Source organism: Aphelocoma coerulescens, chromosome 7, assembly GCF_041296385.1.
Source record: "Aphelocoma coerulescens isolate FSJ_1873_10779 chromosome 7, UR_Acoe_1.0, whole genome shotgun sequence".
Lineage (NCBI taxonomy): Eukaryota > Metazoa > Chordata > Aves > Passeriformes > Corvidae > Aphelocoma > Aphelocoma coerulescens.
This window is the reverse complement of record NC_091021.1, coordinates 35,005,895-35,019,996: the sequence shown is the minus strand read 5'-3', so window position 1 is coordinate 35,019,996 and position 14,102 is coordinate 35,005,895. Positions and strand designations below refer to the sequence as shown.

General features: G+C 35.4%; 1 protein-coding gene across 1 annotated transcript in view; it reads left to right on the top strand.

The window, feature by feature from the left end:
* LRP1B (LDL receptor related protein 1B) overlaps positions 1 to 14,102 on the top strand; it is a 515,105-nt gene that overhangs the window by 459,087 nt on the left and 41,916 nt on the right. The window contains exons 76-82 of the mRNA XM_069021267.1: positions 660 to 779; positions 1,940 to 2,181; positions 7,847 to 8,070; positions 8,330 to 8,436; positions 10,117 to 10,233; positions 12,092 to 12,265; positions 12,771 to 12,896. Coding sequence (XP_068877368.1) covers positions 660 to 779; positions 1,940 to 2,181; positions 7,847 to 8,070; positions 8,330 to 8,436; positions 10,117 to 10,233; positions 12,092 to 12,265; positions 12,771 to 12,896 — 1,110 coding nt within the window. The remainder of the gene's footprint in view (positions 1 to 659; positions 780 to 1,939; positions 2,182 to 7,846; positions 8,071 to 8,329; positions 8,437 to 10,116; positions 10,234 to 12,091; positions 12,266 to 12,770; positions 12,897 to 14,102) is intronic.

The following is a 14,102-nucleotide window of genomic DNA, read 5'->3' as shown; positions in this document are numbered from 1 at the left end:
GAGTATTTTGAGATGCTTAAAATAATGAGGATGCATAACACAAAACTGAAATCAAAGTAAAGAGAAAGTAAAATGCCTTTAAAAATGTAGTCTTAATATATATGATGCCATACTGGTCAGCAGGAAAACACAGTTGTTATAATGAAAAGGTTGATGGGAAAGATACGTTAAATCTGCCTTCCCAAAGAATGGGTTATGAATTCATTTTCTTACTGGTGAGCAGTAATTGACAGAAGTTCAGGTCACTTCCCTGGGACTATCAAAGTGAATATAGCCTTCATTTTTTGGCTCTTAAGAAAAAAGTGTAAAGAGGAGCTTTTCCAATAAGGATAATGATGTAGTTTTGGCTGTAGGAGAGGAATGTATGTTGGACATAACTGTGGCACATGTTTTCATTTTCAAAGCTGCTTTCAAGTTCTAGAGATGAGGGGCTGACAAACAAAGGATAGAGAACTAAAATAAAAAATTATCTGAGATATGTTGATTGCAGTGGAAATAACATCAGTGATTAATGTGAAGGGTTTCCTTTTGTTGTTGCAAGATCCAGCACTGCTTATGAGTTGACTTTGTTCATCTGCTTTGTTCCATGATTTTATGAACATGGTAAATAATTGTGTATTAAACTGCAGGTATACAAATTACAATTGTTTTCTTCATAGATATCAATGAGTGCATGGTATTTGGTGCCTGCTCCCAACACTGCCATAATTTAAAGGGCTCTTACAGATGTGCGTGTGAGAAAAATTACAAGGAGAGGAATAACAGTTGCATAGCAAAAGGTAAGGCTGTAAAAATCAAAATAGACAGTACTGTCATTTGTTATCTACATTGTCCACATTTTTTGGAAGGAAATTTGCCATGGGAGGTTCATAGTAATGAGTCATTAGTATTTCACACATAACATGGACTCTCTCAGGGTCTTCCATCATTGGCTGTTACTAAAGAAATCAGATTATGACATGAGAGCAAACAGGGTTAGTAACTGAAGATAATGGTTTGTTATTATAGGAACACAGACATAATTTTGAGGGCTTATAATTTAAAAATCTGGGAATCATTATCCTAAATCTGAATTTTTCACAAGCTTCATTTTCATTGTAATACAGTTCATGCTTCCCTCTTTCCTTCATTGATACTTGCTTTAACCAAACTCCTCTTTGATCTTGCATTTATCAGGAGAAAGGGAACAAATGTTTGATATTTCATACTCACGAGGAGTAAATGTGTTGGACAGACATTTTAAGTTGATTCTCTTTGGGTAAATGTGATATGAATGGGGGAAAAAATAATTTGAATACATTCTAAAGTATCCAGCAGATTTTAAACTTTCTCAAAACACAATGAATTGATGTCAGAGAGCATTTTCTTCTGAATAATATACTTTACATCTGGATCAAGATGGTATCTGGCTATCTGAAATGAGGAGATGTAAGACACACCTGCACAGGTCATGTTGCAGTCAGTTTCCAAACTTCACTGCCTTCACTGAAGATAAAACAATTCCACTTCTAATTTCCAGTTGAGAAATTTAAAAACCTTTATTGACAGCTCTGCGTTCCTTTAATATATACATGTAGGACCCTCTAAAGACAGCATGCATATAAAAATATGGGATTCATATGGGCTTAATGCATAATATCCTGTATTTTTTTGGATACCACTTAAAAATGTTCAAATTCTTATATTGCATACTCCTTAAAATATAGTCCTGGGTGTCACGCTGTGACCTCGAAGAGCACTGAAGTTGATATGTTGATATCAGAGCATCAAAAATGGCATTTATTGCCCAGAGTGTGGGTGTTTTTGCATCTTCAACAGCCAGAAAATTTAACATAAGAAATGATATCAGCTAAACACCAAAAAGCTACTTGAGTTAAACTCCCTGATTTTGCATTAGTTGACATTTACCTTATTTTTGTTTCATTATAATAATCCCTAGGCTCTGAAGATCAAGTTCTCTATGTTGCTAATGACACTGACATCCTGGGTTTTGCATATCCGTTCAACTACAGTGATGCTCATCAGCAAATATCACATATTGAACACAATTCAAGGATAACTGGAATGGATGCATATTTTCAAGGGGATATGATTGTTTGGAGTACTCAGTTTAATCCAGGAGGGATTTTCTACAGAAAACTTCACGACAGAGAGAGAAGGCAGAGTAACAGTGGCTTGATAGTAAGTGATCAAAATCAAAGATTAAATCACACAAATTTCATTCAGTTTATTTTACTGTTCTGACTGTAATAGCATGTGCTGATTTAGTAAATTAAAATGTCTGTCTGAGAATGATTTTATTTCACTGATATATATGGCTACTAAAGCCTTTCTGTTCAAGACTGATAGATTTGGTAGAGTCTCCAAGACAACACAATTGCAGGATTTAAAAAACTTTCCTACAGAGAAATAATCACTATATTAGAAGCTTGGAAAGTCTGTATACCATCAATTTTTTTTTTATTTCAAGAGAGGAAAGGGAAGAATATAATATCTATGTAAGAAGAAAGCCATGAATTTCAAATCCTTGGAAGACAGAAAATGATGATAGGCTAAACACAAGCTTAATTTCTACAGTGATCATATAGACAATAATATTGGCAAAGTTATGATGTATATTTAAACATTAGAACAATTATTATTTATTCCTGTATTTCTTGAACTGCATAGTGTCTTATTTTGAATAAACATAAATGTAAGTTTGGACTTCACAACAGAAATGTGAATTTTTATAAGCTTGAGTAATTTCAAATGGTCTTTACTTGAAAATAAAATAAATGCCGGTTGTTACTCATTTTGCCTAAAATATTTCTACAAAATTCTCTGGGATGTGATAGTACTGAACTCAAGGATGTGGTCAAGGCTGTAAATTCAGATTTTGGGTTTTTTACTCTTTATTGAGTTTGATAGCAGAGTAGAGTTTAGTTTTTTCTTGCCTAGTAGTAAATCCAGTTAGAAAAAACACCTGTCTGGCTGTTTCATGTTTCCTTAAATTTAGGAGAGGTAGCAGTGATGACCTTCCATCCTGTGACTGCTTTTTTACACCCAGCAGAATAAACAGGAGTAGCAGTAGTAGCCCAATCTTTCATCTATAATTCATACACATCTGAAACCACTACTGAGTATCTTCCATCCAAGGATATTTCCTCTCCAAATGAATTACATTCCTGACCTTTGACACCAGCAGGGCAAAAAGCCTCAGGATGGACCCTGAAGATACCTTGAGTCTGTTATGGCATCTTTATGAGTGGTTAAAAACCAACACTTCCACCTGCCCAGCAGAAGGGTTTGGATTTTTTTGAGAGAAAGTGAATGTAAAGTAGATCTGAAGTACAAAATAATTCCTAGGATTTCTAGTAGGTCAGCTCTGTCATTTGAGATTTGCAGAAGGATACTCGTATTGAAGATGTGGAATAATTCCACTGTGGTGTTTTTCTCAGTTTTTCTCATTTAAATGTGGTGTGTATTTGTGCTTAAAAAATCCTGATACACAGGATTTTCTCTTAGATCATTATTAGAAAATAATGAACTTGTAAAGCCTTGTGAAATTAAAGTGTTGTAATAACAGGTGGGGCTGTTATTTGTTTATTTGCATTCTATTTTGGGGTAATGTGCAGATGCATTCTGCAATAAGAGCAGTCTGCTGACCCACAGCCTCTCTGAAGGGTCTTTCTTGCAGGTCTGTAAAACTCAGCATGAGCTTCCTTCAGACTTCTTCATAGTCCAGAAATTTTCACAGCTGATGTGTCATTGTCTCCTTGTTTATACTAATAGAGTTAAAATATTCTTAGAATTATTTTCCTAATGCACTGAAATATTTTTTGGTTTTCATATCTTTTTCACTGTTACCTGAGAATGCTTTTTAGTCACTTCTTTTTCGATTCAAAGATATTGAAAAATGATGGTTTTCTTTATACCCCATGTTCCCCTGCCTCCTCAGTGCAGGTAGGTCCTTGTGAGAATTCTTGATCCAAGCCAGACAAAGCTTTTTTACAAATCTGAATGTGGAAAATGCACAGACTGTATTTGAATATATCTTGGACACTTTTCGTTTATTTTTGTGAAACATTTGCTTCTTATTGTGCTTAACTATTCAGTTATTTTCCCAGTATTATCTCATTAATATTCAAATATTGTTTCCTTATTTGCTGGTGATCATTAGGTTAATTGGTTTTATAGTGTTGCTTTAATATTGTCACTAAAATTTGGTTTTAAAAAGCTTGAGAATTTCTTAATTTTAACCCAAGTTTTTTTTAATGGATAAGTTTTCAAAGGTTACATTATAACTTTTGTATCTAGACTTTGATATGTAAATCAGAACAGTAAACTTGAACAAAGTCACCTGCATTTTCAGGTAATTACATTAATGCAAAAATCCATCTCAACTGAAATTGCTCCGTGGAATTAGCATATCAAGAGCCTTCCTCAGAGAATAGCTTTAAGTAGCTCTCCTGTTTTTCACAGAAAAGGGGTTTAAGACTGGTACAAATTCAAGCATTAAAGGAAACAGTAAATATCAACTCTTCAGAGTTTATTGACAGATGCAGAAGAGGATTTCATCCCAATCGAGTTCAGACAGTCAGAGGGAATTGGTGATGGCTGGAGCAGCTGTTTGGTGCCTAATCCTTGGAGAGACACAGGGAAGTTATCTGAGGTGAATCCTCAACACAGAGCAGCCCCACACTTCAGCTCGAGTGCTTTATTTTATGGACGAGGACAAAAAGATGAACATGAAAATAATGATACCATGTAATAGGAAGAAAAGCATAGGTTTTGTGGTGTGTCCAGTCAGAATATTGGCAGCCTGCTGCAGCCCTGGTGTTCTGAGAACTTCACAAGGACCCTTAAGCACTCTTGGGACACATCCACTCGTGTTGTCCCAACACTTGCCCCAGGCCCAGTGGAATGCAGTGCATCCTGTGAATGCAAACTATTTCCAGACCTTTTTCTCTAAATAACATGGGTTTATGGTTTTACCTCAGAGCTACAGCTCTGTCTGGATGAAGATTATGTACTTAGGAGACTCCTTCTGGAATCAGCTGGTTGGGATTTATAAATGATCCTACACTCTGTAGTACAAATGGTGGTTTGGTGAACCACTGCACCCATTGGGATGCTCTTCTGTCAAGGAAAATGTTGTGTTTCAGTGGGCAAAAGTCTAAAAGTTTTGTTGTTTCTCATTTCTTTTTACTGTTCTATTAATATAACATTAGAGAATGTATTATTTTTTAATGAAGATATTTTAAGTAAAATGAAACATTATTTTACTTTGTTCCACAGCAATTCCATACCCAAAAATATCTGCAAAATAAATAAGATAAAATATTGCTTCATATGTGCTTATGATACAAACTAGAGTTGTCATCTACTTTGGGGACTTAAAATTTTTCTGTAATCTACCATTATATGAAAATGGTTGCTGTTACTGCAATTTCTTTTTTTGGCTGGTTGGTTGGTTTGGGGGTTGATTTTTTTGGTTGGTTTTTTGTTTGTTATTAATTCTTTACCTTGAGAGCAGAATTTACAAGAGACAGCAGTTCTGATCAAAAGTCATTGAGCTGATGTGTTCTCTAGCTGTGCAGAGACTTCCAAATTGTAAAAGGCAATTAGGTTTCAAACCCCAGTTTTTCTAATAAGTTGTTGTACATTATATTTAGCATCAAAGTGGGCTAAAATCACTGTAGAAAACATTAATGTGATTTTCTTCCTGTATTTTCATCCTTATTTTGTATGCGGAATTCTTCTTCAAAATTAGCATAATCCAAATAAGCTATTAGGTAAGAGCTCATTTCCAGTAAGTAATTTTACTAGACAGTGTGAGAAGATGCATAAGACCTCAGAACTATCACGTAGCTGAAACTTAATGAACACAACTGGAAATTACACAGCCATAGCATCAGCTAGTGGGGTTTTTTCTCTTTTTTAAATCTCTTACACCAGATGGCTCCCTGCCATTTTTTCTCCTTGTCTCCTTCTTCATTTGATCTTTTATATTCCCCCAGAGTTACTGGAATTGCACCTTTCCTGTCTGGTTGAGGAGAAGGGGTCAGTGTTCCTCAGCAACCCCATCCTTGTTTCAGACTCTTAAGGATGTCCCTTTTCAGGATGTCTCATCTGTGTCTAGAACCAGCTTGGTTGGGAGCCATCTCTCATTCTGCTTGGTAACTCCCATCCTGGTCTTTCCAGGCTCTCAAAAAACAATCTTATTGTAAACTGTGGGTTTGAACAGTGAAAAAAAAAAAAAAAGTGAGAGGCTTTTCTGGCCATGACAGCTGCTCTCCTTTTAAAAGAATATTTGGTTCCAGCATTGTAAGCCAGTGCCATTAATCCTTTCACTATCCAAAGAGATCTCCAGGTATGAGAGGTTTCTAGACTCAGGTGCCTGAATATTGCCCAGAATTAAAAGGAGTTTAGATTAAAAATACAATCAATTTTATCTGAAAATACCGGGTTTTTTTGGTATCTGGTCCTTTCTGTGAATGTTGCTGAATGAATATAACAAAGAAAAATCTTTGTTATATACAAATGCTACACTTGTTGAAAACTAATTTTCTGTTATTTTTGAAAGTATGTGCTGCCACTGTCATCATTGCATACCAAAGAATTATGATACAATATTTTGTTAAAAAATCAACTGTGACCCTGTTTTTAAAGAAAAACTGTTTTGTGGATGCAGTGATTGATTTTGCTGCTTCACTATTCCTCTAAATCGAAAATCAAGGTTCTATATATATATAAAACATCCCTTCTGTGACATTTTTGCAGAATTAAAAGTTTATGAACAATGAACACTCTAAATTCACCCTCGTGGTCCTATTATTTCACCTAGAGAATGAAATGACCTTTATTTTATGATGAAAATAGTCTACAAATGTCTTGTGGTATTAGGGAACTCTGACACCTGAGGAAAAACAAGTTATTTTAGGATTTTCTTTCCTGGTTTTCAGCTATGTAGCTTAGTAGCATTCCATTGCTTCATTTTTTTAAGGAGTACATATTTTTTGTTCATAATTTAACTTGATGTCATTGTAGGTAAACAGGCAAATAATTGTACATGTGTTTAGCTCATGCTGGTCTTGAATTTTTTATGATGCACTGCATTCATGTTAGAGTTGATTAATCCTATTTTACAGGTGCTACTCATTTCTGCAGGAATGCCAGTAAACTTTAGAGAAACTCATTCATATAGATCTCCTATCTGCAGTATCCTTAGGGCCATCTTTTAGATCTAGGCCTTAATGATTATGGAAAAAAAAATCATTATGGAGATCCTGCAGTTGATAAATTTAATGTTATAATCATCCAAGCCTCTTTTACGTGTGAAGCTGAATATTCAGGAATACAGAAGGAATTTCCTGCAGTTTTCTAAATGCAGTGATTTTCTTTATCCTTGGCAACCGTGCCTCAGGATGGGCTCTCCTGCTGTTTTCACTGAGGCCTTTAGGATGGATCACCATACCATGGTTCTGCATGGAATAAAACAGCTGTCTAATCTTAAAACTTCCTTTTCCTTTGGTTTTGAATTACAGTCCATGAAACTTATTTGCTTCAGTATCAATAGTTCACGTAGTTGATGCCAAAGTGACTTTTCCCTAAAGTGGGTAGCCTTAAACTTGAGAAAACAGATTTGAAGCATTGACTTCTTCTTCTGCATTGCATAGAAGTGTCAGCAGATCCCTTAGAGCTGGACTCCTGCAGGTGCAGTTTATGCCTTTCCAGTGCAGTGTTTCTGATGTTTCACTGTAAAAAATTACATGAAAATTACACGAAAAAATTACACTGTGGCTGTGCAGCTGCTGTGAAAGGCCATTTCCACAAACCTGACTGCAACATCTCATCTTTTTAGTGTCCAGAGTTCAAAAGGCCAAGGGGCATTGCTGTGGACTGGGTGGCTGGGAATGTTTACTGGACTGATCACTCCCGAATGCATTGGTTCAGCTACTACACAACTCACTGGACCAGCCTGAGGTACTCCATCAATGTGGGACAGCTGAAGGGACCAAACTGCACCAGGCTCCTCACCAGCATTGCAGGAGAACCATATGCAATTGCTGTAAATCCCAAAAAGGGGTATGTATCCTTCAGCATCACTCTGGTTTGGTAATTGAGATAAAATTGCAAAATGGAGCAAGGGAAAGAAAATGATGTCTGCCAGTGTCTACATTTTTCCAAGTCATTCATTTAACTTTCCTGCTCAGTTTACCTAAATGCAAACCAAGATCTCCCATCTTCCAGGAAGGTTGAAAGGCTCACAATAATTTAGTATCAATGAAGTGTTTTGAGGTTCTGTGTAGGCATTCAGCTTAATTTTTGTGTTTAATACTTTCAGGATGATGTACTGGACAGTTATTGGGGACCGGTCTCACATAGAGGAATCATCTATGGATGGTACTCTGAGAAGGATATTGGTTCAAAAGAACCTGCAAAGACCTACAGGTAAACACCTTATTTTTCCCAAATACCTGGTCCTCGTTAACTCAGATTTCAGTTTTTCAGTTAAAAAAACTCAGACAAAACACCCAAGAAACTTGCATTATCCTGTATGTACTGCCTGAAAATACTTCAGTAACATCCTTCTGTGCTATTCTTGCTTTACTTCATGGTAGAAAATAGATGTTTATGGAGTCTTTTAATTTTTTTGTCAGATATTCGACACAGGCCCATGTAGAGGGAATGCAAAGAAAGAGTTCATACCTTTAATATTTCCTCCCAAATAGGACTTTACTAATATTGTTTGAACTGTTCTTAAATTTATTACCACATATGTCTTTCCTATTTTAAATAAGAGGTAGTGAGAGCTGGAGCATTTGGGCTTGACTTTGTAGGATTTACATAGAAATAGCTATCACTGGAGTGTTATATGTATAAAACAAATATAAATACTTTTTTTATCTCTGATACCATGAAAGATACATTGAGAATGTTAGTTATTCACTAATTTGTATTTAAATATTCTCATTAAAATGCTAAGAATAACTTAAATCTGGAGAGTGGGGACTGCTTCTAAACCATGCCCCTTACAGGTGCCATGCATCACACAGAGCTGACACATTGTGACTGCCTTTTACCAGAAATTATTCTCTTTAGCCATATCCCTGAATATCAGTGTTTCTTTTAAAGAGGGGTTTTTTTAATGGAGTTTTACATGTAAACATATTTCACTGGTCTGTGAGTCAGATTTTCTCCGCTTCCTCTTATCTATCTGTAGCTGATTAATTTATGACCTTAAGAGGAGTATTTTTGTGGTTATGTATAATTTCTTTTGATGTATTTTTTTCTGGCTTACCTACTTACATAAGTAGGAAGAAAAATACCTTTTCCCATTCTTATTAAAGATGCACTGCAACTTCAAAAGCTCAGAATGAAATTATTTTATGGTTCCAGTATTTTCTTCTGACTGAAGTTTTTGACATGACCTAAAATGGATATTAACCATTTAATGTTCCTCTGTGAAGCACGGACTACTAGATTTAACTATTTAATTATTGCCTAGAGGCTGGGTATTCATAATGCCATCTATCTTTTATTCACTTCTGTTTTCATATATAGATGAATATATATATGTATATACATATATATGGCTGCCAACATTGCTGTTTAAGTCTTGCAGCTGTAATGTAATTAAGAGAATTTGATTTTTAATTCTGTAAGACCACTTATGAAGTAGTGGTGAAAAAAAATGAGAACACAATTACATATGTGTGGAAACAGGGTACAAAGACTCCATGAATTCTGAATGCCTTGTTTTTGACACAGGATCACACTGGTGCAATTGGCAGATTAGATTTTGGTTGGGAGAACAGGTTAGAGGATTTGATTCTATACTTAATTCCCACCTGGTATTTATATCCCTACCTGCTGAGGAGAATGGGTTAGAAAAGGTGCTGACCTTGGGCAGAGTAAGGTAAAGACAGCAAAAAACTGTGGTTGCCCCAAGGGGAAGGTTTAAGAGAGAGTTGTTGTATTTTATTCTCCTTGGTTTCCAGTCAAGTCTTTTCATTGTCACAATATTTGGTATCCATAAGAATATGAATGACATAAAGATGCAGAGTTACATAAGAATGTTAATTTTTTTTCAGGTTTTATGTACCTATTTGAACTTTATCTCCTTTGTAGGTCTCGTAGTTGATCAGTTCAGTCAGCGCTTGTTCTGGGCTGATTTTGAGTTATCTGTTATTGGCAGTGTTCTTTTTGATGGGTCCAACTCAGTTGTGTCTGTGAGCACAAAACAAGGTATGGAGAGCCTTGGTATAACATGATTCCTATTTTATTTGATTTTATTTGGCTAAAGTTTACAATTTAGACAAACTATATAAGCAAAACTCAGTGATTATTAAGTAATATTTTGTGGTTTTGTTTGGCAATGCTTCAAAGATTATCTAAACAGGTGTTCTAGATAAAATAGTTTTAGCTTTAGGATAATCTAAAAAATTACCTTAGGGGAACAAAGATTCATTGATATGTGCAGATCTCCAAGTTTTAGGTATTATTGAGTAACATTGTGGTTAATATTTAGGCTTGGTCTCACTTGGGCTTACATCAGAGCTGCCTGCACTGAGTGGGAGTTTTAGGGGTTATAGAACAGTTGGTCTGAATTGGTTCTGGGAAAAATAATGGGCTTGGCTTCAGGTCAGTGAGTAATCACAGAATTCTGCTAACAGAATGGGAATTAAGAAAGTTCCTTTTGATAAAAAAGGGAGATTCTGGTTAAGCAAACTGTTTTCACAGAGTTGCACGATGGCTTTTTGACAATTTGTTAAGTAAGAAATTTATGAAATTGGAGTAGAAAAGAGAAGGAACACATTTAAAAAAATATTTAAAAGCAGGCTTTTGGGGAGGATTGCTTAGTGGGCAGCTGGTTCTGGAAAATCATCAGGGTGATATTTTATATCTGGTGCTATTGAGTGTTTTAACACAGAATTCACCAGGGTATTCTGGAATATACTTGGAGAAATCTCCCAGAATCCTAATTGGGCAGGACAAGATTTAATGAATCTTATTTTGATTTAAAAGCATTTAATTCCACAATGTATCAATACACATGAAGATAACCATCTGAAGAGAGATCACCTTGAGTGCAGGGATCTGACCACAACCTCCTCTAGCACTGGACCAAAGGAAAACTGGGGGAGTTCAGAAATTGCTTTTCAATGAGACTGAAAACTTCTACCCATTGAATTAAACAGGCATAAAATAATTAGAGTTCATTGATATCTTCATGAAAATGAAATACTAAGTCCCAAGTATTGATAGCATGAAAGAACAGTAGGAAGAAATAAAGGCTGAAAGATGACATTAAATAAATACAAGGGAAATACAAAACCATTTTTAGAGTAAATGGAGAAAATAGCAGGCACAAAGTATCACAAGGAATGATAAATTCTGTTTCTTTATGGCTTCAGGAAGAGATGCATCTCTGGCAAAGAAGTTTTAGTTAGAAGCCATTGCCTTCTTAGAGGGTAAATGTGAAATTCTACAGCCAGTTGTACACAGGAAATCCAGTTGGTGGCCTAATAGGCCCTCAGAACTCTTAAAAAAAAAAAACCTCTTAAAAATTTTTCCTTAAAAAAAAAAAGGAATTGGTAGAATTAACAATTTCTTTTCATTAATTTCCTATAATTATGAATTAAAACAAGTGCAATACAAAAACTAGCATTTCAAATGTGTTAGGAAGGAGCTGACGAAATGTTTTGCCAGAATAGTTTCTTTGATCTGAAGCAAAATAACCTCTTTCTTCCTTTTCACATACATCTAGTTAAAGTGTTGTACCTAGAGTATGACAAGTAGAACAAGTCTGTTCTAATTAGTGAGTTGTTACTCTGGAGTTTCCCTATTTTATATGATCAGCCAGTTTCTGAGGTTCAGTTGTGTGCAAAGCTGATAAAAAGCTTGAGATTTCAGTTGTCTTCAGAGTGGGAAGAGTTCCTTTGAGGAGGATTGCTTTTTTTAAAGGTAGTTTTTCTGGGGACCAAACAAGGTGTCTAAAAAATAGTGTCCTTAGGTGGTAATCATAGAAATGAATTGAAGTTTTTATTAAAACAAAGTTCGTTGTTATTTATATGTGAATATGTATTATCCATTTTTATTCAAGGTTTGCTGCATCCACATAGAATTGACATTTTTGAGGATTACATATATGGAGCAGGCCCTAAAAATGGTGCATTTAGAGTGCACAAATTTGGCAGGAGCCTTGTAGAATATCTAAGTGTGGATGTTGATAAAGCAAAAAGTGCCTTGATTTTTCACCGCTACAAACAAATGGACTGTGAGTAAGCATAATTACTTTAAACTCAATATCACCTCGGGGGGGGGAAGTAACCAAGTTGTAGAACTATAAACCAGAGCCTGATTGTAGAAACTGAAAATAGATTTAGTCATATTTATTTATATAATTTTGATTTAGGCTATTTGATGTGTTTTCACTCATTTGATAGGACGCTTGACAGATTTGTACACAAATGCCTTGTGCACCTGCACTGTAAATGAGAGATAAAAACAATTAGAAGAGAGATGAATAAAAATCCCTCTAGCCAGAAGCAGATGAAATTTTTTACTCCATGTTACACATACATTTTTTGGTAATGATATAGATTCTGTGCTTCTGGGGGTCTTGCACTGCTGTTTGAGGGAGTGTGTTCACAGAGTTGAGGTTGTTGATATCCTAGAAAGTAGAAGTGTGTCAGACTTTTCTCAGCTTTAGAACATAGTTCTAAATTCTTTAAATAGAAAAATAAAAAGCAATATTTCTCATATTTTGTCTTTGTAAACAGTGCCTAATCCATGCTTGGACCTGAGGTGTGAATTCATTTGTTTACTCAACCCTTCTGGTGCAACGTGTGCTTGTCCAGAAGGAAAATCATTGATGAATGGAACATGCATTGATCAGAGCCTCCTAGGTAGGTATTGCAAGCTGCATGAGAACCAGAAAATAAACAGCTGGTCAGTTTTTGTCATTGCAAAAGGCCAGGCTGGCTGTGAGTCCAGACTTTTGTGATGTTGTTCAATACACACATTACTGAGCTGGAATGGAAAAGAAATGTGAGGAAACAAAATCCCTGATTCAAAAAAAAATACCTCCCCTGCTAATATCAAAATGAAAAATGAGCTTTCAGCTTAACTGACACAAGATGATACTTAAAAGTGAGTGGGTATAAATACTGACCAAAAGAAGTTTGAAAAGCTCTGAAGTGTTTTGAATCCCAAATTAAAGATGAGACATTTAGGAGGAAAAAAAACATTGCAGCAATGCTGAAAAGGCAGTGAGAGCAGCATAGCAAATAATGACAACTTTGAAGCAACAGAAAAAGAAAGAAAAAAAACCTGCAGCATTTTTATCGAAAATTATATCTTCTGGGAGCTTCTATAATGACTAATATTGAGACACAGGAAACCAGATTTCATGGGAAAAGAGCCTCTAAGTTGTTGCTGTATTTTAGGGATGGAGAGGGAATCTTTTCCATTGAAGATGATTAAGTACTTTACCTGTCTTCACTCTAATTTAGGCCAAACCTAACATGGTCAGACTGCTGAAATGATTTTTAATCATTGAATTTTTAAATGTTCTAGAAATCCCAGAACAGCATTTCTTGTGTGTATTATACATATTAGGATGTTTTTCTGATGTTTAATTCCATGCTCAAAAGTGTAAGTGATGGATATTTTGGCAAGATCCTCAGTGCTTAAAGTGCTCAATTTAGCAATTAAATTAATTTACCTGAAATGTCATAATTCCCTGGAGAAAATCTCACCGATCTATACTGCCTAGGCTTTAAATATTGAATTAACAGGACTGTGTTTTAGTGGTTCATGATGTGGTATTAATAAAACTGTCCAACTCTGGACACAAATCAGTCTGAACACCCTCTCTACCCCTCCAAGTGTCAGCTCTGTGTCCATCTCAGGTAGATACTTGTCAAAAATTTCTGCTGTTAAAGCACAACCTAAAAATTATTTCAAATTACCCATAGTTACTACTTAGGTGTGGAAGAATGGGCAAATAAAAGAAATTTGTTTTTCACTGCTGACTTGTACCAGTTTGAACCCATAATTTCAGTAATGCTCCATTTTTACTAGTAGGCAAGGGATTATGCTGTGGTCGTGTT